Raw genomic sequence first — 25,838 nt, 5'->3', positions numbered from 1 at the left:
AATGCTGAAGTGTTTAATACTTGCTTGTGAGCAGATCTCCCTCGATTTAGACAAACTCTTGTTCGGCCGATGATTTCAGATCAAAATCTGAATCAAGTGGAAAGAAAGCTGAATTACGCTGGGTACTGGGTATCACTGTTACGCCATCAGGTCATGCTAGGAGGATTGGGGGGATGAAATTGACACAGAGGGACCCAATGTGGGGACTGAACCCACAGTTCTGAGATTAAGAGATTCTTGCTCTATGGACTGCGCCTATATAACTCTTGTGCTACAGCAGTAATGTTTCTGGGTGTGGATGAACATGACATAATAGACTGACAGCAGGAACACGTGGCCCACAGGCAGTGACAGTATCGCTATATTTGGCTGCAGTATATTGTGTTGAGAGCAGCAATAACTTTCCTGCAGAGATGGGAGTGCCTTTAATAAAGCTCTTTCAATCAGACAGAATAACAGGAACTGACCTAAAGTTTCGGCTGTGGATCCATCTCCACATGGGGGAAAGAGACAGTAAAATAGCGATGAAGAAACAGAAAGATTTGTGCTCGCTGCAAAGTAGGAAAGAGGTGGTCAGACACATAAAACAGCTTGGTGATAATTTCAAGCGACAGTTTTATGTTATTTAGTACACGGATTTCTCTTCATGTTCCTTAAGATGTGTAATTTGTATGTTGGTTGTATGAGAACAGTTTCTTCTCAAGTCCTGTCAATTGACAGTGAAGAGCTAGCTGGTGCACATCTTCAAGAAGACTCTCTTTAAGGCAATTACAATTTTCTCGAACAAATCTGTGTCATATATTTTTTAAATAGTTTAGCTAATGAGCAACGAGAGTATAAATGAATTCTCCCACCCTCCATTTGAAGATAAAACTCCATGTGCGAGTCTAAGTTTCCTTGAAGCTACTGATGTTCGTCATTATTGGACATTCCCGGTGATATTGACTAAGGAGCTCAATTTTGACGTGTCGTAGTTCAACATGTGCAAAACACTCGTATCCCCTGCAAATATCGGCAAGGTCAGTGATATTCTCAACAATTTGTGCCATTGCAATTCGTGCAATTCGTGCCATACTTTTTCTAAATGTATTCTGACATGCCAGGATCAGAGGGTCATATTTAAAAAACTGGTGCATTAAAATTTCTTGTACTTCAGGATTTTGATAGTTTGTTACATTGTCTTTCACACGTCGGTGTCAGAACTGTGAGACATTTTCATAATCGGGGGGAAGGCCGTAGCAATAAGCAGAAAGTGCAGTCACCTTTTCCCAGTGTAAGTCCGTGTTGTGGTGAGTTTTTAAAATTGGTTTGCGATTTTCTGAAATATTTCCATACAAAAATATAATTTGGACAGTCGCTATTTGGATATTCCCTTTCAGTGAAGATGTCTACAGTATTCCAGCCGGATTAGTACTGATTGAAGAGAGCCATCTACAGGCGAAAGGTGACATAACATCACAGCAGCACCATTTAAGGTGGAACGAAAAACACGCATAAGAAGCTACTGTAACTTCAGCCTCGTAGCAGACCCTGGGAGGCACGCTCAAAATAATCATCTTTCCCAGTACTTCAGAGTCATATTTAGATCGCTTTACTGCAATTTTATTTGATTGATGGGAGATGTGAATCCATCGAGCCTGTACTGCGCTTTCACGTTGAAATTGAAGCCATTTCTCCTGCTTTCTCTCAGTGTCCGGGCTGCAATTGCGTGTAAAGGAGGCGACTTGAAAATGAAACGTGTAATCACCTTACAGAGGGTCTTCACGACGGGGTGCGTCAGCTAGTTCTCCATTATTGTCAGTTTACTGGACTTCTGAAGAAACCTATCTACAACGAAGATACAAACTGCAAAGTTTAAGGCACATGAAGAGAAATCTGTTTGCTGAATGACTCAAAAAATGACGATACAAATAATCTGCCAGGCTGATTTACTTGTCCGACCACCTCCCTCCGTCCCCCTTTGCTGTTAGCACAATTCTTTCAGTTTCTTTTCTTGTATTTTCCTTGCTATTTTAGTGTTCCCCATGTATAGATGGATCCACAACCGAAACCATTTTCACCCTGTGTTTCTGCACACCTTGCACAGTTCCAGTGGTGCAATCGGTCAGCGTGCGGTACTTATACAGCAGTGCACAGCGGAGTCATGCCGAGGTTGTGAGTTCAAGTCTCACCTGGAGCAGTGTCTTTAGCTACTGAGAGCAACTGTCGAGTTTAGATACTATCAGGTATCTGATGGAGATAAATTAACATCAAACGAAGAAGCAAAGGTTTACTTCGAGTCACAATCAAATAAGGCTCCACAGCTGAAACATTGTTTCCTTCTCTTTTCAGCATGGAATAAACCTATACTTTTTCCTTTGAAGCCCATGCATGCTGACGCAGCTCCCTACTTAAATTACCATCAGCTGTGTACCTCCAGCTGAACTGTACACAAATATATGAGAGGTCTACTGAGACGAGAGGAGCTCTCGCATTAGACTCTGTGTTTTTGTTGTTCCCCAGATTTGTTTTTAATGTTCTTTTTCTTTTGAAGTTGTTGCGTTTGTTTGATTTTTCGTAGTTGTTAGACTACTACAGGGATTTACCTAGGTTCCTGGAAGACTTCTTGTTTTGTGTTTGTTGTGTTTCCGGGTTACAACAATTTTTTTTTTCTATTGATAGGACCCCACGCATTACTATGGGAGTAGTTAACTTTAGTTCTTACATTGCACCTGAAATTACCACATAAACTACTTCTCTGTTTCCTTTTTTTAAAAAGGCACAAGTGGTTTGTTTTTCCTTGCTGCTGATTGGTAGCTACAATGGGTCAATTGCAATAAACTTATATTCAATAAACTCCGCTGAAATTTGTCAGCAACTCTGTACTAAACCTGTTCTCAATTGTAATAAACCTAAAATAACAGCTGCTGCCCATTAGATGTTACTGCATTAGGAGTCTAGCTTAAACCACCTCTTCTTAGGTTTTAAGCAACTCAGTAGCGGACTAAGCAGAACAATTGATCACATTAGAACTGTCTTGAATGTAATGGAAATAATGTACTCATTAAGTAACAAGGTTATGCACCACTTGCTTGAAAATTATAATTATATTTAACTAAAATTGCTTTCCAGATGACATAAATATTCACAATGAATGTTTTTATTACACGTATAGATTAATAAAAGTGTTATTTATTAATAATTAAGTTCCATGTATATTTTTATTAGTAGCTGTATTACAAGTAATGCATATACAGTCTTTATTATAGTTAGTTTTCAGTTATCCTGGGGAGGGAAGAGAATGGAAATTAAGGAAATAAAAATTTAAAGGGCTTTTAAGTCTTCAATGTGTTCTGTCATAGCTGTGTGTTGTCATACCTGGGTGTTAATTTAGTATATTTGTTGTATTATTTATTGTGATTTGACACTAAACTTGTGTTTCTCAGGAGAAAGCAGTAAGATTTTTTTTTGAGGGTACAGAAAATTGTATTGTACGGCCAAATGTAAGGTTACGTTAAGAAAGCATTATTGTTACCTTTTGCAACATTATTTATTTAAGACGGTGGATCGGAATAGTGTCCCTTATGTATCTGTGACTGTGGTCCAACAATGTGTGGGAAGAAGATGGAGATGGAACAAGAGGCTTATTCAGTCGATAGAAAGGTTGTGTAGGACTGAACACGCTACGGTTATGGTATTGGGTTTAAGAGCATTACGATCCTACAGTCTCCTGATCTGTAATCAGATGAGTTATCCAATGCACCACTGGCCCTTGTACCGCATTCCTCAAGTGAACCACTGTGAGCTTGCGTCGCTACAATCATACATCGCCCCAGTCCAAATTTTCTCAATTAGGTGTATGTTTTCTATGTGAATTTAGTTAATAAGTCTTTCATTTTGTCTGTGTTAAAAATTGCATCTCTTTAAAACAGACAAACGAGTTTATGTCGCGCTGAAATTCACACATGAGGGAATTCAAATGAAAGAAATCACAGAAAAGATATCGCGCTAAAAAAGAAATCCAGAGTGGAGACGCTGGTGATAGAAAACAGAGCTTCATACGATGCATGAGATGCTTTACCTCTGAACTAAACTCAACTCTTTAATCGTGTTAGGAAGAGTGAATAGCCAACAGTGTACATTTTAAAAATCAAAGCAAGACAATGAGACACGAAGAGAATTCGGAACACGAGCTTCTCCTTCATTGTTTAACGAGCTTTTGATGAACGCCTAAGTGAAAGACAAATTCACTATTTTCACTTTGTGATTAAAAAACACTTTTATCACACGTTAAGCACTCCTGATGGTGTCGAATAGTTATCTTTTCTACCCTCATCATTTGAGGATCCCCAGCTAAAATATATTTTTAAACTACAACAAAATTGCAATATTTTGAATACAATTTAATCGCCTAAGTGATATTGATTTAGGCGCTCAACTATTGACTTGTGCCAAAAGTTTGAAATCTCTGCAACTATCAGGATGCTTAAGGACATCCAAAGAAACCCCATCACATTTAGGGGAGACGGTGTTGAGGTCGGATTAATTTGAAATGCGTCTCTGGGGACTTTTGATTTACCAACGTTATCTTTAACTGAAGGATACGCTGACTGACTGTGCCATAGAAACTAATGCACATCACCTTTCTTCTACATTCACAGGTTTTTGGCTAAAGACAAAAAAATCGTTTTCGTTTCCTTGCCAGCGGGCAGTAATTCATCTGCACTGACAAAACAGATGAGTATTTTATCTTTCGCAATTTGTATGGATTTTTTTAAAAACAAGTTGTTTCAAAAATTAAATGAACACTTCCATTAAATTTAATGTAGAAGCATGTTGCTGTCCATAATGATAAACTGTGCAGCAAGACAGAAAGGGAGGCACCACTGGGGTTCAAACCCACAATCTCCTGTTTACTAGGCAGGTGTTTTAACCAGCTAAGCCACAGCATTCTCTCATTCTAGTGTTAATCCCACATCAGCAGTGTCAGCTTGTCGGCACGCCCATCTCCATTTGGTGGTTTGAGCTGACGCTGCCATGACATTCCCATTAAATGCGACCTGCATCGGAGAACTAAGCCACGGCACTGGCATCAAATATCCCTTTTACAGCCACTTGCACACATCTCAATTGCTCTGAGACACCTGCATTCAGTGTGCGCTGAGCCTGCTCGCTGAGCAAGTGACGAGAAATGGCTTATGTCCAAGGAGCTCAATTTTCTTTTTATGTTCAACGGGGTGTCCACTACAGCCGGCACTGAAGTGCAGCACAGGCTCTGTGGTTTGACATCTCCCAAGGTAAATGTTGAAATTGTAGGTGGAAGAGGAAAATTACCCTCGTGTATGGGGAAAGAGCCAACTCATGTCCGGAAGGGGCTAAAGTGTGTATGGAGGTGGCCTAGTGGTTAAAGCAATAACTTCTTAATACATTATCCTCTGCGAAGTAGGTTTGAACCCCATCCTCCTTGAGGAAGGGCTTTGACACATTTTGACCTTTTTAAACTTGGTGTGCTTTCGTTTCGTTTCTTCACTCCTATACTGTAACAGTAATATTTCTAGATGTGCATGAACATGGTAGGCTGACAGCAGGAACATGTGGCCCATAAGCAGTGACAATATCAGAGGTGTCTGCAGTGTGTTGGTTTGTGAGCAACAGTAAAATAACTTGACGTGGAAGCAGGTGTGCCTGCATTAACACAGCTCCATCGAGCGGAAAAAGTAACACAAGAACAGACTTAAATTCAACAGCGAGTTTCTGTAGCTGAAAACAGAAACTACTCTTCGTGATGATTGAATTCACAACCTCGGCATAACTCCGCTTTAAAAGCACCCCAACCTGACCAATTGCGCTACATTCTGAATCATTAAGAATTCATTGTAAAACCAACAGAAAGTACAAACTTCTATAACTACAGTCCTAGTTATATAACAATTGTAAGTATAAGGATAAACTACTGCAAGGCAGTGGTCCACCTGAGCAAATAAGGTCGTAATAATGTTGACACCCCAAAACATAGATACTATGTAACGTGCTGTTCCTGGACAGATAGCCCTCCTGCACATCAAACAGTCCGATGTAGTAACTGTGAATTCGGGGTTAGTGTAGTTATCTGACCATTGACAAAGTACAACTATTTTTTACGGCGCAAGTTAAGTGAAAGTGTTCAAAAACTTTTTATCCAAACCTTTTATCCAAAACTGAGGGGGGTGGGACTGTTCAGTTGAGGGTGCGATTTTGGCATGCCAGTAACATTTTCAGAAAACGTCCTAGAGTTACAAAAACACTTACTTTGTGTATAAAGTGCATTGTGTACACACTGTAAGTTCACAATGTGAGAAATACTGCTCAATATGGGATCCTGTCCAGGAATATCAGGGCTGTAGGGGGTCAGATCTATAGATGTAGTAAACACATTAGTGGAGACGGTGTGTCTGCTCTCTGTGAGAGAGCCGGACAGGAAGAATAATCTGTGGTCTGGGAAGAAGAGACCCTCGTTGGAAGACCGGCATCCTCACAGGAGAGAATGAAAAAAAAACTTTTTCAGGGACGCTGATTTTTCTCCTTGGGGGAATTAAAAGCACTTCTAGGGAGTGGCCTCGTGGCGTAATGGTAGCGCATCTGACACCACATCAGAAAGTTGTGTGTTCAAATCATGTTGAGATTGGCTGATGTATTTTCAGGTTCTGAACCCAGACATTACACCATGCAGTCCAGTTTTATCTGTATACCACATAGATAATCGAAATGAAATAACAGAGCTGTACAAAACACGCATTCAAGAGATTGCACAGCAAGTCATTTTGAACACGACAAGAGAAAAGGCACACTACACATCCGTGAAACATCACGTCCGACTTTAGAGACAGTTACATCACAGAATGGAAGTTTCAGGCCCCTTTTTTATTACAGGTTCAAGCTAACCTGAAAGTTACAGAGTTTTAGGTCACTTTTGTATTAAATAAAATAAATATTATTTGCCCTTTTTTAAATTGTGGATGAAATCCACTCCCATGTATCAAGACCTTACAGTATATTCATGTTAATTAAAATGACTAACGCTATTGGACATTAGCTGGTGCTTTTTATAACGATTTGCTATTTCATGCAGGAAAGAAAGGAAACCTGACCCAATGTTTGCGTTCAGGTGCGGTTCATTCACATAATGGACATCTATTTCTGAGGAGCCTGATTTAAAATCACACGAATCCGGTAGAATTCGAACCTACAATCTCATGATGTAGAATCAGATGCGTTATCCATTAAACCACTGGCCAATCATGTAACTGAATTGCACCATGGTGAGTTCAGCACTGCAATACTAGTAATACACCACCCCATCTAAAATTTCTAAGTGAGAAACGTGTTTTCTACATTTTTATCAGTTTTAAAATATCATATCTTTAAAACAGACAAAGGGTTTGTGTGTTACTCTGAAATTCTGATTGATTTAGAATTCAAAGAAAAAATGTTTTCTTCAACAACGCAGTGAAATTATGACATCTTCACTCAACTTCTCTCTTGTAGTAAAGCAGACCTTGCAGTGTGAGCATTTGCTACAGTAAATTAGGTCATGTATCATGTTAAATCACTTCTTCAAAACAAAACATTTCCTGGTGCACGTTTTATCCATGAAAAAAATACATTTTTCCCTTACATGCTTTCTCGTTTTTTTTCCATCAGAGTACAGAAAGAAGAAAAAAGGGAAAAGCAGTGTCGCAAAAGAACTCCGTCACCCTTGGGAGATGTCAAGCTCATCGGATATGAAAAGTGCCCAATAAAAGCAACTTCTCTTCATTTATCTTAGCTTCAGGGGTGCTATTGTGTGTGAGGAGGCAACTTGCTCAGCCAGCAGACTCAGCGCTTACTGAATACAGGTATGTTTTGAGTGTCATGCTGATCGTCTTATAAATGCAAAAGAAACTTTTAAAGCTGATAAAGTAATTTGCATGTGGCTACAACATCCCTGGAAGAGAGATTTTATCAGTTGCACATAATCTGTATTTTTTACTTTTTTTTCAGCACTGGAAATATATATTTTTAAGTTTTCTTAAGAAGATCTCATGAAGTATTGACAGGACCTACCTTTAGCACTCAGTAGCGATATTAATGGAGTAGAAATGTAAGATAAATTGATGATCTGAGCTAAAATAGTCCTTACGCGCCTCATGTAACAGTTTTCGTATTAATAGCAAGTAATATTCTTTTTCAACCCCAAACGTTGCTATTGCATTAAGCTTTGTGCGACTATTAGAGGTTTCGGTAGCTTCTGGAGAGCGCACTTTTCCAAACTGAAACCTATAAGAACATTATTCAAGGTACACAGAATCCCAGAATCGTTCATCGGGACTAGGATTAATATCAATGGAAAGTACTTCAAAATAAAAGATTTAACTGAAATATTAAAAGAATAGAAAAGCATTTAAAATAGAAAAAATCAGTTCAGATGATATTTAATTTTTGAGAAATGGGCACATACATCAGCTCAGTGAGCAGTGCGAGGTGCTCTCCTGGAGATGATGTTAAATTAGTTAAAATCATGTGATAGTTGAAAAAGCTTAATACTTAGTGAAACAGCCGTCACAAATGGTTGTGTTTGTGATTATGCCACTTCTCTACTATAGCAGCGTCGATAAGAGACCCTCTGAAAGCAGTAAAGCACTGCACAACTGAATTCGTTGCTATTTGGAGAAATCCACAAACTCGTGTTTTTCATGTGCTTTAAAAGACAGCCATACTCACCGACAAAATAACGACACTGTAGCTGATTTTTTCCAAAGCACAGTTGACCTTTCTGAGCCAAATGATGAAGCTCACCCAGTGAATACTATAGCAGAAGGTGGAGGAAAGTGCAACTTTGTAACTACTGCATTCACAGGAACAACTGCAAGAAGCAGAATCAATTTCCCATCGAATGGTGGTGTTGTCTGAGGTACGCGATGTGAACGTGTGCAGAGAATCCCACACTCTCTTCAAAACTTGGACAAAGTATTTCTGATGGAGCGCTGTGCACAAAGATTGAATAAGCTTTGCTCCTGCCAATGATTCTGCGTGAAACAGCACAGCATTCAAGTTTCACAGACAAATGCACCATGCCTACAAAACCAATTTTAAAAACAATTGCGGCACACTACGATTCACACTGACTCAAAAGTGATCACGGCAGATGTTGTTCCCTGCAAGGGACCAAAGAGCATTGCTGTTGGGAACAAAAAATTAGGCTTTTTTATGCCTTGATGTTAAGCTGACAAAGACTATCTTGAAACACCTTGAAACACCTAGTTCAGTCTCTCGACAGACTGTCAAGCAAAGCTTTTACCCATTGAAGTCGCAATAGAAGGAAGGTCTTAACCCACTGTAGTGTTTCATAGCCAAAATGTAATGTAGTGGCTCTCTGAAGGCACCAGTTCTGTAGGGTTTGGGCATTTACTGAGACAATTATTAATTGTAGCAGTAAATCACAAAGTTGATTCTTTCGATGGCTTTAGAATCCAACCATGCGACATAACTCAAACAACACACACACAGAGGTACTAATACACGAGGATACATTTATTAATTAAAAAATATGCATATAAAACTAACAGATCTTATCGAGAGGGTTATCAGAATACAAAAGGTATATATTCAGTCAGTTACAAAGAGTTACATATATCAAGAGGACATATGTTCAGTATATCATTCATTAAGACCGTTTCGTAAATGAACTTGGTTATAACTTCTACATTAGATACTCAAAACAAGTACATAATTCTTAGGAATTAAATTGATATCAACTGGTTGGGATAACAATTGAATTCTCGAGCTGTAATGCATTGAAGTTGAATACTCATCCAATCTCTGGGGATTCAGATCTCCTGCGGGCACAAAGAAACAGTTGCAGGCTGTTGCTGTCCAATCCGCGCTCTCTGGCTCGGTGCCATGCTGTGCTGTGCGGCTTGCGACGGTGCGCTGCTGATGTTCACTGACCGGCTAGTTAGTGTTGGCTTTAACTAGCAAAGTTTGCGCACAGGAGAAAAGATGACTGTGGGTCCCAGCAAGTCAGGAAGAGGACCGGTTCGTTCCTGATGAAGAGCTAGTTCTGAATAGTGATTCAGCTGTCCACAGTTCCGACCTGTTCACGAGGCCTGCTGCTGGTGCTAACCTCGGGTGGATCCTCTGGTTATTCTCTGGCAACCTCCGCTCTAGACTCTTAGAACAAAGGAAAGTTCTGGCACTTGGACACACTGGCTGTTCCGTGGTTGTCATGGGCTGAGTCTCAGGATGGTCAGGAGGCGCGCTGCGAGAATGTCCTGCCCTTGGGAGCCTTCTGCTCCTGGGCCGTCCTGCCCTGGAATTCTCCTTTGAATTCCCTTTAGAACAGTCCACAGAATCCTCTCCAGAATCTTACTGAATCTTACTGAACCTTACTGAATCTCACTGAATCCCTTCTGGATCTTACTGAATCTCTCGAATCTCACTGAATCTCACAGGCTCTCTGTGTTTCCTGTTTTTACCTGGAGGAACTTCAGCTCATTGATTGGCTGAAAGTTCCATGGGCATCAGAGTCCCACGTGGGTTACTCGGCCCTACCAGTCCCTGATTGGTTGATCAAGGTGAGATATGAGTCACTTACTCCTGACACTTAGGAATGCAGTCCAGATGTCCAACTGGCACTCCCTAGACAGATAGGCGCCAATGGATGACCATTGATCATGATAGCCAGGCTTAGCTAAGTGCATCCCCCTTTGGGAGCTGTCCTAGGACCTTAAATCACACTGCAGAATAGTTTCTCTGTGGCTGCACCACAGAGATGAACAGAGAAATGGGGCCTCATTTGGGAAGGCTCAGAACACTTAATCCTTTCTTATTAATAAGCCTTGCCGCTACACCACCAACACTTAGCAGCGGCAAGATTCAAACCTAACCCAGCGAAGAAAATGGACCACAAACCCAGCACTTAGACCACCCAGCCACACTCCCAACACCTTACTCTTTTGGAGAACGTCGGGTGGGTTCAGCTCTTGTTGTGTGACGCCTGGAAATGACTGCATCTTCGTTTTCCGAGATGTTTCCTATCACATCTTTCTCAGCTCTGAATATAGTGCTTCTTTGGAGCAGGCTTCAGACCTTTTATTTTATTTATAAAGGAGGGCGCATTCAGAAACATGTAATTCCTGTTTTAGAAATGCTTTGGGCGGTGTGATTTATATAATGCACAAACAGTATTCTGATTGTATACTGTAGACCGGTGTAGCAATCATACTGGACGTGACTGGGATTCTGAAATTTCTTGAAAAGGTATTCAGGGCTGCTTGAATCTATAATTAAAAAGTGACCCGAAACTTCCAACCTTCCAATCACTGATGTCGCTCTCCCTTAACCTGTACGTGATGTTTTGCAGATGTGCAATGTGCCTCTACTGCTGTATTAAAAACGACCTCTGTTGTTGGGTGGAGTTGAAGGAGAACTAACTGCACAGAAAAAGTACGTAACGATAAAATATTTCTGCGCGTGAAAAACATCAATCGTTCAGCATTTCTAAAATGTTTAATTGAATTGACATAGAAATCCTCTCCTTAAACTTCGAAAAGAATTATCTGTTGAGCCAGCAGGCGTAACACTGCAGTTGCCTGTTTCTCACAGGTGTTTGAAGTTGTGGATAACATTTAGCAGGTTTGGCACCGTGGCTTAGCTGGTTAAGATGCCTCACTAAAAACCAGGAGACCCTGGGTGCGAATCCCAGCGGTATCTATTTGTAGACAACAGGCCACTCATTGTCAATATTTATGGAGCTTAATTTAAAGACAACGGGAGAAGCATGAGTTACAGCTTTCTGTAGCTGTTTTATATAATTCTGTATCGCTTGGCTCTGTGGCGCAATGGAGAGCGCATTGGACTTCTAGGCTTTGATAGAATGAAGTAATTCAAAGGTTGTGGGTTCGAGTCCCACCAGAGTCATGTATCATTTTGATTCAACCTTTCAAAATCCTCTAGGGATTAGTGTTGATCAAGTCAAATAATGGACTTGATCAACATCTAGTCCACAGTTGAAAATGAACCAGGAGCCACAAGAAAGATATTAGCACTGGACTGTGATCACATTACTCCTGTCCTGGAGTCCTTGCACTGGCTTCCTGTCAACTTCAAAATCCTCATGCTCACCTATAAGGCTCTCCATGGCTTGGCACCTCAGTACCTGTCTGGGTTATCGCCCTACTCCCCACCTCTCAACCTTCGCTCTTCTAATTCTGGTCTCCTATCTGTCCCCCAGTCCATCTACTCTCTATGGGTGACAGGGCCTTCTCCTGTTTTGCCCCAAAGCTCTGGATCTTTATCCCCAAGGATATCAGAGAGTCACCTTCTCTAAACTCCTTCAAATCCAGACTCAAAACCCTCTTCTTTAGAACAGCCTTTAATGAACTATTCTTTACTCTCTGTTCCTACTGTATTTAATACCACCATCTATTGTCTCCTCAAACTGTGTATTCTCATCCTGCTTATCTTGTGTATTTTTTTAACTTTATTGGTTTCATTCTGTAAAGCACTTTGAAAAGCCACCTTTAAAGACACTATATAATGTAAAGATTATTATTATTAATAATAATAATAATAATAATAATGAGCAGTGCATTTAACACTGAGCACATGTGGTCCTTCTTTGCAAAGGATTGCAAAGGTTGGGAATTAGCCTTTCACTCGTGTTGTTGAAGACTGTATCCTGGCTTTGTTGCAGGAAATGTCTGGATGCCATCACTGGATCAAGGAGAGGATCAGGGTTTAGGGAAGTCTTTTTGATGCCTGACACTGTGTGTTTCCTGGTTGTAACGGGTGTCATTCTGGACCTAAACAACAGAGAACACCGTTGAAATCGCTGAACTGCCTAGCGGACACTTTGTTGCCTTCTTCTGACCTGTATTTAATGCGATTCTCTGAAAACATGGCATGTTATATCTGTTCTACCTTTATGGAGGGTACACTCATAAGAATCATAGATTCGATCACAAGCATCTAAAAATGAGCCTGAGAAAATGACATCACGCTATAAGGCTGAATGGCACAAATTCTCCTGTTACTTCTGCAGCGAATGTGTGTTTTTTGCTTCTTAACACTGAGCTAGTTGGAGATATTTGGCAGCAGTGGGATTCCAACTCACACCCCCAAAGAGACTAGAGCTTTAATCCAGCTCTAAATTAAAAACTGGGTGACTTGTAAGGGCTGGTAGGAGAGGAAAGGTATAAATGCTTCTTTTTTGGACAAAGTCTTTATCTTTACTAAAAGAAGGAAAGAAATATTTGATTATTATTTTTTCATCAGTTGTTTTGATCAAATTATTGTAACGCAGTGCCATATTAAGGTATAATATGTACATGAACGTCATGTCTGAGTCGATGATGGCAGCTGAGTATCGCTGGAGGACAGTTCATCATGAGTGGGTAAGCCTGCATAATGAGGGAGAAGAGATCGGCCTCTCTGACGCAGTGTCCAGTGACACTAACCTTCTGTCCTACTGTTCTCTGCTAATGTAGAGGGTGAATGTTTATTTAGGTGAATGTAAGGTTTCATTCTTGTAAAATATTTCCGAGCACTTTTGTTGTTGCTGAAAATTAATCCTATGCATTTGAATGAATTCCAATATTGTCACCTAATTCCATACATTGTTTCATCAAACTAGAATATTTAGAGGAGCTCAATTGCATTTATGAATTGCATAGTGATAGTATTTCTTTCCATTTAAATACTTCAGTCAATAATGTAGCGAAGGTGCTCCTGTTTTCACCATTATAAGAACTGTGATGCACCAGTAATATTTACTCTCATAAAAGTATTGTAATTGTATTGTTCTGTTCTGTAACAATCTTGAGTGACACAAACCTTCTGTTTTACAGCACTACACTTCTCCAGAGGCCAGTTCAGCACACAAGGATCCTCAGTCAAACAAACACTGCAATCGCTTGATAAACGCCATTTCTCATCCTTTCTCTTAGTGTCGGTGCTACTATTGTATGCAAAGGAGGCGACTTGACAATGAAATCTTAAAGAGAGTCTTCATGAAGGTGTGCGTCGGCAAGCTCTCCACTGGCAATTGACTGGGCTTGTGAAGAAATCAATCTCATTCAACAACCATACAAATTGCACAGCTTAAGGCACATGAAGCGAAATCTGTGAGCTGATTGACACAAAACAATGTCACTTCACATTATCTGCAAAGTTGTTTTGCTTGTCTGACCACCTCTTCCTACTTTACAGTGAGCACATATATTTCAGTTTCTTTCCCCCATGTGGAGATGTATCCACTGCCAAAACTGCTGTCTGATTATTTAAATTATCTGTAAAACTGTTACATGACTTCATCTAATTGTAAATTTATAAGACGGTCTATGAGACATTTGTGAGAGTAGCTGAATCCCAGGGCTGGTATGGAATCACATACAGACAGAGTCCCACTGCTCAGAGCTACAGACTGGTCAAATGGTCACTATTGTAGACTCGACCATCGGGCCATCGGCTACAAATAATCAATATACTGATCATAGTGTCACTACTGGTGTTTATTACATAAATACTATATATAAATAATAAGATAATTCCACACTCATGTGTGTTATAATACATTTATAAACATTTTGGGAGGCTGACATACAGTAAAGAAAGTAATACTGAAGGGCTGGAAGTCCTGAAAAGGGTTAATAGAACCTTCTTGCTTTTGACCTGGAACAGAGCCCACAACCGCCAGATCAGTGACCCCTGAGCCCAGTTCACAGAGAGGAGAACCAGGGGCTCTTCTATGTCTCTAAGAGGGCTGGGAGGAAGGATAAAAGGGGGAAATGTGACATGAGTCCAGGCTGTTCTGTCTGATATTGTTCATGTAGGAGCACTGATTGTCTGAATATCTTCTGGTTCTGGATTGTGAGGATAGAGAGCAGTACGGAGTTGAGATCCTGTCTGAGTGTGAGTCTGAGCTGTGAATCTGACTGAGAAAAGAATAATGATTTTTTATTCTGCCTGAGAATTTTCCTGAGAATTTTTCTTCTTTCCCAAGTGGTGTTACATCCCCTTCAGATACTCTACACAGACTGCCAGAGAGAAGAGGAGAGAGAGATGGACAGATAAGAGCACACACAGCAAGAGACACATATGTCTTGATTTACTTTGAAGCAAGTGTTCATTTCTTTTCAGGAACAAGTTGTTTTTGAACTTCAAGAAATTCATACAACTTCTGAAAGATAAAATACAAATCTTGCTTCTCAGGACAGAAGAAATGCTGCAAAAAAATGCCAGTGATTTGTGAAAAGCAACGGGAATGTGTCCCTCTGCAGCTGTTAAACAAAGGGCTGGTGGGTCAAACGCACTCAGGGACGTGCTTCAGATTGTGATGATGTAAACATAATCTCCGCTAAAAATTGAAGGAATTTCTTTGCAAACCCTTTTGAATGTTGCAGGAAATCTTCGTGTTTTACTCGTGTGCAACTAAAACAAGTAAACAATTCAGTACCTAAATCAATATCCAGGAAAACCATCCTCACGTGTGGAATTTTTCTTTAACTGGCTGTTGGGAGAATTCATTTATACACCCGTTGTATCCTTAGCAAAAATATTTTAAAATTAGAACACAGATTTGTTGGAGAATTTGACAATCCTTGACAATCATTATTAAATGAGCATTATAGAAATGTGCGTTGATATTTTTAATATGTACCTTAATTGTAATATATATATATAATTGCTTTGATATGGATGTTCATTTGAAGGAATTGAGGAAACTATGAAGGATCGCAGAACAACCAAAGATACATTTGGGCATCTGCTATTGGTAAAGATTAACGAATACAGTAAGTGTGAACGAGAGAAAAAGATCAGTTTAAATTCACTTCATTAGACTGACAGTGTGTATAGCAATGGATGGTTCCGATACATCGACCTCCGGGTTATGGGCCCAGCACGCTTCCGCTGCGCCACTCTGCTGACAGCTGTGATAGTGTGATTCAACACAACTGCTCTATCTTTGCTTTCTAAAAGTGCGCCCGAGATGAAAAGTTTCAACGGCAAACACAGACGTCACTTTGAGCACTTGGTCTTTTATAGTACGAATCATCACACGCTGCTCTACATGGGCGTGTCTTCAAGATCGTTGAGAACCAAACCTTCTGCTTTCCGAGGCAACTGATTCTTTCCTTGTTAATTCACAAATCTTCAATGGGAATCAGTGAAACGAAAACCAAACACATGTACACACTCGCGTCCTAGCCTGAAAGAAAAATGATGGAAGCATTTGAGGAATAACAAGAGTAGTCTGAACAGCTCCAGTCTATCAACTGCTCTACAAAGTGATCGCTACTTCCACACCAAGTTTATAACGCTGAAAATGATTCAGGAAGCACAGCAAAGTTCTAAAAGCAGTGGTTGAAAAGCGTCTAGATACATAAAATGACAGTTTCTCAAAAGTAAAATCTTAAGCTTTTAAATATTGTCATCCATATATTTTCGTTTTTCTCTTTTTTACATAACACGCTTTCGAGAAATAGACTGTCTTGTAATGAAGGCTGCATTAGAAAATGTGTGTCTAAATTAAAATCGGGTTTATGACTTCTGCGTTTTTCAGCTTTCTTAGCGCTTGGGTCTCGATTCAGATATTGCAATGAAAGCAACAGGGGAGTAAGTTTTCCTTTTCTAAATCAAAGGTGATCTGCTCACAAGGAAGTATAAAAACTTCAGCGTTTACTTTTTGAAGACCGCAAATTGTCGAAACACTATTGCTTCATAAGCTAATAAGTAAGGTTTCTGAGCACGCATTGTATTACTAATGCTGTTATTAATAAAAAAAAAAAGCTTAAATTCACATAATGGAATTTGGACGGCTCAAAGTAGTCTATTCTTTGTACAACTTTACTTGCCCGCTGAGTAGAGTTTAAAGCAACGGCAGCAGAAGTAGCAGTAATAGCAACAACGTGGTTAGAGTGTCACAATACACTCTATGAAATTATTGCGGCTTCAGATCGTTTTGTTCTGTTGAAGCTGCCTACAGGCTCTGAATTGCTGACATTGGCTGTGATCTTTTTTCAGGTTTCATGTAATTCTTCACATATTTGAAATATTTAATTCGGGTTCGCCTAATACACGGTGCAAACCGTACCTGCAGCAGAATGCTGTGGCACATGAAACCGTTTTGTTTATCGGTTGTAAGGATTTAGGAGCGTACTACAAATCGAGCAAGCGAAAAGAAAATTAAACAGGAGTCACTTTTTGGATTGCTAATTCATTGTGCTCTGTTCGTCTAGGTTCAAATCCTATCCTTGTCGTGGTTAAGGCCTGAGACGTGTGTGTTTTTTCTAAACGGTGTTTGCATTTGTTTCCTCTTTACTCCTGTAAACTCAGGATTTTTTTTCCTTGGTGGCAACAAAACGCTTCTGTAAATGGTAGACTCTGCTTTCAAATTAGCTGCACCAGGCATTCGGATACAGAAAAACACAGGGATTTAAAATTCAGGAATATGAATGGCCAATTGCTTACAGCTAGGGTTTTAACGTTTTCTTATTTAGCGATTTGTGTATCAATCTTTTAACAATTCATTAAAATGCTAACAATATGTAAAATCAAAACAACAGCACCGTTAAATGCCGGGGAGACAGGTAGTTTTTTTTTTCATCAGATGCCAATCTCTAATGCTGTGTGTGAGAGCTTACGTACCTTTCCTTTTCTCACATTTTCTGACAACTATTCCAAAGGGGCACCCTGTCAGCTCCTAATACTTTTTAAAAGTCTGCCTGCATGTTTGATTATTGTCGTTTTATTTAGAAAAAGTTCAATATTGATCATAACTAAAGAAAATTAGGATCACGAATAAAAAAAGGGCTGAAGATACGAGTCGCTCTTGAATCAGAGCTGGGCGACACGGGCTTCTGTTCTGATATGATTGTACGAGAAGCAGGAGGAATCTCTTCTCTCCTATGGAGCATGAGCTGAATCAGGAGTGAGACATTTCGTATGCTCGTGCATATGTTAACACATGACCTACATCGTAAAACTAAATTAAAAACTAACATTAAGTTGTCAAAGACATTCATTTATATACAAACAAGAGACAGACATAGTAATGATTCTACATTAACTTGTCCTGCACTGATCAGACTAATTGAAATGTATGAAAGCCCGTTTCCGCCAGGGAGTTACAAAAAAACGCGCTATGGTATCGCAGAATTCCGACTCAGTAACTCAGAATTGCGACTTAGTAACTCACAACTCCGACTTTATATCTCACATTTGCAACTTCGAAATAGCCCATATTTCATTGTCTGTCCTTTTGTTATTGTAACGGATTCGGGTTCTAGCTAGCAAGACCTGGGTTTGAGCCAATACAGTGAGGCACGAAGTACGGTGGGAGCGGCGAGGGCACAAGCCCTAGAACCCGAATTCGTTAAAATAACAAAAGGACAGACAATGAAATATGGGCTTTTCGAAGTCGCAAATGTGAGAGATAAAGTCAAAATTCTGAGTTTTTATGTCGCAATTCTATGATTCTAAGTCACAATTTTGAGATACCATAGTGCGTTTTTTTTACTCCCTGGCGGAAACGGGCTTCCATAGGTTCTCAGTGCTGCGAAGCAAAAGCAATCTCTGGAAAATCAGACAAATTATTATCAGATCATGTCAAAAGCTGATCAGTATTTCTTTACTGGGAAGCAAAGAAATGCTTGTATTACACATTTTAATATGACATGCAATTACACATGAAAAATAGTAAAATTATTTTCATTGCGGTACGTGTTGATAGATCAGCCCCCTCGATAAAAGAAAGTGTGGACGGACGTGTCGCATGTTCTGTACTCTGTCTGACAGCGAGTTTAACACACTTTCCTCGGAAATTAGAAACTAATTGAACAATAAATTAATCTGAGCAAATTTTACACGTGTGGGTGATTTAATTCTGTCGAAATTGCGTGGAACTCCTCCGCTGAGGTCAGATACACACGGGAAAATGTTCAGGCGGCTTCACGGAGTCCCGCCTCAGACTGGAATCAGGTTCTAATTAGACGCTGAGAACAATCCGGGTCTCTGTATGTAATTGATTGTGTTGATTGAGCGGTAGTGTGATCAGGTGTGCGGTAGCAGGTCCTGCCAGTATAAAAACCTAGTCACCGCATTCACACTTTATGCTTTCTTTCTTCAACACAGTTTTGTGGTTTACTTATTTTACTCCTGTAGCATTTGAGCGGGACGTTAATTTGGCGATGCGCTCGTTTCTCTTTATGCTGTGCCTGTACACAGGGGCCGGGCTCCCCGCACTGGTCTCCGCCGGGCCGGCTGGCTGGGACTCTCGGGAATTGGCGCTCCAGGCCGACCTCCCGGCTCCTGAAGACGCAGCCCAGTTGGAGGACTTGAACCTGGCAGATGCGCCCTCCGAAGACCTGTCTGCAAGCGAGAACGACTCGCAGTCCTTGGCTCCCGACTTTCGCCGCCTTCCCGTGTCCAGAGACGCGTACTCGTCCTACTTCGACAAGGAGACGATGAAGCCCGAAGCCGGCAGCCGCCCCTTACCCGCCTACATCAAGAGCGTCCTGTTTCCTCCCCAGCGAGGGCGGCAGCCGGCTCGCCCGGCCATCGGGGGCACCCGAGGAGTGGCTGTGTGGTGTGACTCCAGCAGGATGTATGTGAGGGTCAGTCGGCTCCTGTTCGGCTTCAGCTGTCGGCCATCGGAGGTGACCTTGGGCAACTGCAGCGTCAGCCGAACCACACGCCGTTACTTCTACTTCATCTACGGGCTTCACGAGTGCGGCACCCAGCGACCGGTAAGCGGTCTTCATCTACAGGCAGTGTATCGATGTGAGCTGTAGGGCCAGTATCGGGGTTGCCTTTCCTGGGAATATCCCTTCCTCTGTGACCCTACAGGTTGTCCAGGGCCGCCTGGTGTACTCCAACACTCTCCGCTATGCCCCGCCCTCCTCCAGTGCACCTGTGCATTGCTTCATTCCCTTCTCTGTGCCGGTCAAGTGCTCCTACAACAGGTAGGCAGGGCTCTGCTGCTGCTGGGAAAGTGTCCAGAAGCCCCTCATCCCCTCTGTCCTGCAGGTTCCACTACTCCTACAAGGTTGGCTATGTCCCCACATGGGCCAGGAGAAGGACCTTCTTCAAGGACCTGAAGAACAAGCACAGCTTTGTCCTGCTCACCACCAACTGTAAGCTCCTTGAGCGAGTGGCTCCACCTGCCTGCAGGGGGTGCTGTGTGCAGGTGTAATGCTGCCTCTCTCTCCCCAGCCCACTGGGTCCGGCTCTCTCCTAAGGATGAGTACTTCCTGGGTCAGCCCATGTACTTCCAGGCCACTGCCTACTTTGCCACAGCGGAGCAGAGGCTGTACATCCACTCGTGTTACGTAACGGAGAAACCGGACCAGCACTCCCAGCCCCGTTTCCCCGTGATCGACAACTTGGGGTACGGCCCCTTCTGGGAGGGGAGGTGGGCAGGAGCTCTGAGAGCCTGCAGGGGTTCATCCTTGTCCTTGTCCCCAGGTGCATGGTGGACAGCAAGGCAGATGGCTGCCTGTCCAGGTTTGTCCCCTCCAAGCAGAAGGATGTGCTCCGCTTCACAATTGATGCCTTCCTCTTCCAGAAGAAGCTGTCCAGGAAGGTACTGCTCTCAAAGGCTGCTCAGCCTTCTCGCTCTACTGATCCATTGTCTGCTTTTTCATCCATGATCTAGATGTGAACCAGACTGTGGCAGCTGTAGTGCCTAGAGCTGCCAGCTTGCCTTCACTGATGGCAGAAGGTCCTTCTCTGTCCCTCTATTGGCCTTGATCTCTTAATGCTGTGACCTTCCCTCTTGCAGCATGAACTGACTGAGCTGTACATGCACTGTGTCATGGCTGTGGCTCCTGCTAAAGCAACACCAGGGACCAAGTCCTGCACCTACAACAGGGAGGCTAAGAGGTACTTCTGCAAGGAGCCTGCTGAGGGTGCTCTGGGACATGCCAGGTTTAGGCCTCACCTGTCCTCCTCCTCTCCTCCAGGTGGGAGGAGCTGTATGGTGACCATGAGGTCTGTGCCTGCTGTGAGTCCAGGTGTGCTGGCAGTCGGAATGAAGGTGGGTCTGGTTCTCTATCCCTTGTGGATGCATCTCTGCCCAAGAGACAACCATGCTTGGACAACTGAGGAATGATCCCGTGCTGGACAAAGGGACTGTGTAGATGAGTAGACTGTGGGTCTCTGGGTATAGCGGATCCCTCACTCCTGGGTGCTGCTTGTCCACAGGTACCAGGAGCCTGGTGACCAGCAGTCGAGTGGCTGTGGCACCAGTAGAAGCTCCTCTGGATGTGGGAGCTGACTGGACTGAGGATGAGGAAGGAGACCCTCAGAGCTCCAGTGAAGATGCTGAGAGCACCAGTGAGGATGTGGAGGGAGCAGAGGACTTTGGAGATGTTGGCCAGTGGACAGGTAGGGTCTGACAGGAGGAGCTCCTGTAGGGGTGGTGTCCTGCAGTGTAGCTGGATTGTTCTCCTTCCTCCCCAGGTGCCTGAATGAAGGCTCCAGCCTGGCCCTTGTGACTCTCCTGCCTCCACTCGCCTTGTAATGGCAACATCTCAATAAAGCTGTGAAAGACCCTTCTGCCTGCCCTTGTTTCTTTATGGTTTATAGGTTTGAATGGGGTGGAGGAATTCAAGGGAAGTATTTGTGGGGGTTCCCCTTTCAAGAATGCTTCCCGTATTGCTGCCAATGAGGACTGAAAATGGCTGGAGTAATAAAGCATTGTACTGGGGGAAGATAGCCGCACTATTCCTTGGGCAGGTCATTGTGACTTTTTTACTGGGGGAGAGACAGAGGTGTTCAATATACTGGCAGTCCTCCCGTTTCTGAGAGGGGTAGTGCTTATGGAGTGTGAGTTGCTACTGTAGTGCCCAGTAAGAGTGAGATCTGATGTCCTATTCTAGGCTGCACAAACTGACTAAAAGAAACACAAGGAAGGGATTGTCAACAGGGGCTTGGTGTAAAGTAGGCCTTCCCTTCCTTAGCAGAGGAACAATACTGGTGCACAAACATCAGTGAATAATGGTACAGTTAGAATCTTGGAGGTCTTGTCTTATGGGTGTTGGTTTCACAGTATTGGACAGTCACGGGAAGTATTAGGATTGAAACTGGAGATCCCAGTACTTGATCCGGAAGACAAGTGTTCACAACCACCTCTACCAGCAGCACAGACTGTGTAGATTGAGACTGAACGCTTACTACACAAAGCCTCTCCACTGTTTCAGTGTCCCATGTCCTGAATTACAAGTGAATTCTAGTCTCCTGTTGTGACTACCTATAATTTGCACAAATCCTGCTGGCCCACTGTTAATTTTTAGCCCTACTGCCTATTTCATTTAGCCCTATTAAAGTTTCAAGGATTTAGGATAAACTATATAATGGTTCCAAAGGTGGCTTCACAAAGCACTTGAAATAATTACAATAAGAATACACAGGATAAAACAATTCCAATAGACAGAGGAGACCATGAATGGTGGTACTAAGGAAAGTAGAAGCAGAGGGGTAAAGAATGGAACCAGTTCAGTAAAGGCTCTTCTACAGAACAAGGTGTTGAGTCTGAATTTGAAGGAGTTTAGGGAAGGTGACTCTGGTATCCTTGGGGTGAGAGTTCCAGAGCTTGGGGGCATAACAGGAGAAGGCCTTGTCACTCATACAGTGTAGATGGGCGTGGGGGACAGGTAGGAGACCAGAATAAGAAGAGCGAAGGTTCTGAGGTGGGGAGTAGGGTGATAATAGATCAAACTGCTACTGAGGTGCAACTGAAATGTGACGGCATGTTCTACAATTTATGCAAGAAAGGGTAATGTTAGGCTTTTATGGACCGTTGGTACAACAGCAGTGCTCAAGGATTCATTTCTAATATTGAGGACAATGGGTTATATACCCATCGTTCTTACCAAAGGATCAGAGACCTTTTGCTATATAAAAAGAATCCTTTCCACCACTAATTTATACAGGTTTGGTTCATTTGGGTTTTATCAGTTAAACATTTAAGTGAAGTCATTGTCCTGCTCGCGGCCGAGCCCGACACACGGTACCGTCTGGTTTCTGTCGCTGGGCGCTCACCCTGTGGTCCATATGGGTCCTAATGCCCCAGTATATGGTAGTGGCAATTTCCCTAAGGAAACAAATACTCCACATTAGTCTGAATGCCACATTCTTCATTGGTCCCATTACATCACAGAAAAACAAAACTACTCACTCTTTAATCTCGTCTAATCCAAGACGCACCGAATATCACAGTCTTCTTTTAACACGCGTGCTGTGATTCCTCTATGTAGCAGAAATGACAACCGAGGAGACGAGAGATTATTTCAGCATTTCGCGTCTGAACGGAAAACACAAACGACCAACTTGGAATGACTTGCTTTTGACGCTTTTCAAAGCGTTCTTTGTGCACGACGACTGCGCCACCAAGCAAACTACATAAATATGAGAAAACACGCAAGAGAGTTGTCACTCAGAGTGTCGAAGGGTCGATGTATACTGGGGCTCAGTTGAAATGCAACGTCAGGACTTTTCCGAATTATGTCACACGAAGAGAGCACAGCCCTTTCCGCCCTGCCACGTGTGTCTCGGTAACTCGCTGTGATCGTATAGTGGTCAGTACTTTGCGTTGTGGCCGCAACAACCCCGGTTCGAATCCGGGTCACGGCAGAATAGGGGCGTCTGCTTTTACTACTCGCACGAATGAAGGCAAAAAAAAGCCAATCGATGTGAACGAACGGCGCTTTACAGAGGAGTACTGCCTGACTGATCGTTCATGAACGACAGAGGCCACTCCGACCTCTTCTCGGTGTTCTTCAATGACTTACTAAGGATCTTCTTCACATTCGCCCATGCAGGGGAAGCCAGTTACACCAAAGCAAACGCAGGAAAGTGCATTTCAAGCAGAGACCAGGAGGGACTTGTTTACACCGAGAGTGGGCGGAGAATGGAACAATGCGCCCAGCCCTGTTGCTGGAGCCGATTCTTGATGAGCTCTTGGGCTCACTAAGAGGCCCCCGCTGGATGCTAATCTTTCTGTTGTACTTGCAGGTCCTGCGCTGCTTTTGAGCCGACAGAGCTCGTCCTGGTCTGTCGGCACAGCCCAATTGCAAATGATCGGCTCCGCGTACAGAAGGAACGTGCGTTTGGTACAAGAGTGCACGAAGGCACCGGAAATACATTGGGAACAAATGACCGGTCGCTCAAGACCTCTGTGAAGTACAGGAGTGTGCAAAACGAGGCTGTTTCCGCCCAGTCTCGAACCGGGGACCTTTCGCGTGTTAGGCGAACGTGATAGCCGCTACACTACGGAAACCTGCAGGGACTGCTGCTGTTGTCTCGCTTGCGTTTCGGGCTGAGAAAGGGACGCGTCACTTTAGGCAGGGGGCGCTGGAGAGAGGAACAAAGGGCGCGATGAAACAAAATGCCGAAACCCGGGATCGAACCAGGGACCTTTAGATCTTCAGTCTAACGCTCTCCCAACTGAGCTATTTCGGCGGTGCGCAAAGCCCACAGCCACCTGCTCCAGCCTTCCTGTGTTGTGGCATGAGCGCACCAAGAGTAGCGGGAGAGTGTTGCAGGAACGTCACTCAGAAGGAAAGCCACCCAGCTGCGCCCTCTGAGCTCTGTCCAGCGCATCTTCCTCGCATGGACTCCTGCCTGCGACGGGCAGGAAACAATTAGCAAGAACAGAACGACACCCCATGGGTGTCTCATGACCGCACCTTAGGTTGTGACACGTGCAGGTGTGAGGGGTTGCCGGGTTACTTTGGAGCAGAGCTTGGGCGGAGGGGGGGCGGGAAAGTAGACAAAGAGGTGACACCTCAAGGTCTGCACGATCACAGCTCTCCGCCACCCCAGGCTTCCGCTCGATAAGCTACTGGACACACCCGCCCCTCCTCACACAGACCGTCGAAAAGCCCCCGAGTGGGAGGGCTCTCTCTTCCTCCCAGGAGCTCTTGGACACGACGCACAGACAGGGCGCGGGGAGCCGCCGCCTGCAAACACGGCTCCAGGCAGGACTCCACCCCGCAGGAGCCGCAGAGCAGAGGAGATGAGGGCAGCTTAGATCCTGTGCAGAGACCTGAGCTGTTGTTGCTGTGGATGCTGTCTTTTCTGCACTCGGGGTAGGAGTGAATGTTGAGTTGCCCTTAGAAATGAAGCAGAGCACTTCAACGGCACGGGTGTGTGTGTGTGTGCGCCCTGGTGATTCTGGGAGACAGATCGAACCTGGGCTAAAAGAGAGGGGGCTTAGCCCTCTTCCATTTGCTAGTTCAAAGTTGTACAACCCATTTGTATCTGCTAGGCGGCGCAGTCGTCGTGCACAAAGAACGCTTTGAAAAGCGTCAAAGGCAAGTCATTCCGAGTTGGTCGTTTGTGTTTTCCGTTCAGACGCGAAATGCTGAAATGATCTCTCGGCTCCTCGGTTGTCATTTCTGCTCCGTAAAGGGATCACAGCACGCGTCGGCTTCCAGCATGCTTGGTCGGGACACGATGCCGGGGGTTGGAAAGAGCGATGTCTTCCTCGTTAGTATAGTGGCAAGTATCCCCGCCTGTCACGCGGGAGACCGGGGTTCGATTCCCCGACGGGGAGTAGCTTTTCTTTCACCTCCTTAGAGAAATGACTGCCTTTCACTTCTCTGTTTTCTTTCACAGCGTCGTGCACCTTTTCATTGCTCTCGCTTTCAGAGCCTCCGCACGGCACACGACTCGACATCAGGAAGCACATTGAAGTGAAAGCAGGAAGCGCTGCGACATGCACTGTGCAGATCCCGCCACACTAAGAGGTGAGTGGGTCTGTTCGATGCACAAAGAACGCTTTGAGAAGCGTCAAAGGCAAGTCATTCCGAGTTGGTCGTTTGTGTTTTCCGTTCAGACGC

General features: G+C 43.3%; 1 protein-coding gene and 5 non-coding genes across 6 annotated transcripts; 5 read left to right on the top strand and 1 right to left on the bottom strand.

The window, feature by feature from the left end:
• The first annotated feature begins 2,085 nt into the window (after window positions 1–2,085).
• On the top strand, window positions 2,086–2,179 carry trnai-uau (transfer RNA isoleucine (anticodon UAU)). The gene is made up of 2 exons: window positions 2,086–2,123; window positions 2,144–2,179. It is a non-coding gene; the product is annotated as a tRNA-Ile (tRNA).
• Window positions 2,180–11,823: 9,644 nt separating this feature from the next.
• On the top strand, window positions 11,824–11,916 carry trnar-ucu (transfer RNA arginine (anticodon UCU)). The gene is made up of 2 exons: window positions 11,824–11,860; window positions 11,881–11,916. It is a non-coding gene; the product is annotated as a tRNA-Arg (tRNA).
• A 7,268-nt stretch (window positions 11,917–19,184) lies between these two features.
• LOC148664210 (zona pellucida sperm-binding protein 3-like) lies at window positions 19,185–21,099 on the top strand. Its single transcript, XM_088630901.1, has 7 exons — window positions 19,185–19,742; window positions 19,843–19,958; window positions 20,023–20,129; window positions 20,209–20,383; window positions 20,461–20,578; window positions 20,777–20,877; window positions 20,958–21,099. The coding sequence occupies exons 1-7, from the start codon at window positions 19,185–19,187 to the stop codon at window positions 21,097–21,099; spliced, it is 1,317 nt and encodes a 438-aa protein (XP_088487027.1).
• A 2,457-nt stretch (window positions 21,100–23,556) lies between these two features.
• On the top strand, window positions 23,557–23,628 carry trnah-gug (transfer RNA histidin (anticodon GUG)). The gene has a single exon. It is a non-coding gene; the product is annotated as a tRNA-His (tRNA).
• A 755-nt stretch (window positions 23,629–24,383) lies between these two features.
• Window positions 24,384–24,456, bottom strand: trnaf-gaa (transfer RNA phenylalanine (anticodon GAA)). The gene has a single exon. It is a non-coding gene; the product is annotated as a tRNA-Phe (tRNA).
• A 1,024-nt stretch (window positions 24,457–25,480) lies between these two features.
• trnad-guc (transfer RNA aspartic acid (anticodon GUC)) lies at window positions 25,481–25,552 on the top strand. Its single transcript has one exon. It is a non-coding gene; the product is annotated as a tRNA-Asp (tRNA).
• Window positions 25,553–25,838: the final 286 nt, after the last annotated feature.

This window comes from Lepisosteus platostomus, chromosome 5 (assembly GCF_059453375.1).
Source record: "Lepisosteus platostomus isolate fLepPlt1 chromosome 5, fLepPlt1.hap1, whole genome shotgun sequence".
Lineage (NCBI taxonomy): Eukaryota > Metazoa > Chordata > Actinopteri > Semionotiformes > Lepisosteidae > Lepisosteus > Lepisosteus platostomus.
The sequence above is the reverse complement of the archived record's forward strand: the minus strand, read 5'-3'. Positions and strand labels throughout refer to the sequence as shown.

Excerpts from the sequence above, each read along its gene's own strand:
- LOC148664210 (XM_088630901.1), top strand. The coding sequence starts at position 19,185 with ATGCGCTCGTTTCTCTTTATGCTGTGCCTGTACACAGGGGCCGGGCTC. Across the intron at positions 19,743-19,842 it reads AGTGCGGCACCCAGCGACCG|GTTGTCCAGGGCCGCCTGGT; the intron begins GTAAGCGGTCTT and ends GTGACCCTACAG. Across the intron at positions 20,579-20,776 it reads AGAAGAAGCTGTCCAGGAAG|CATGAACTGACTGAGCTGTA; the intron begins GTACTGCTCTCA and ends TCCCTCTTGCAG.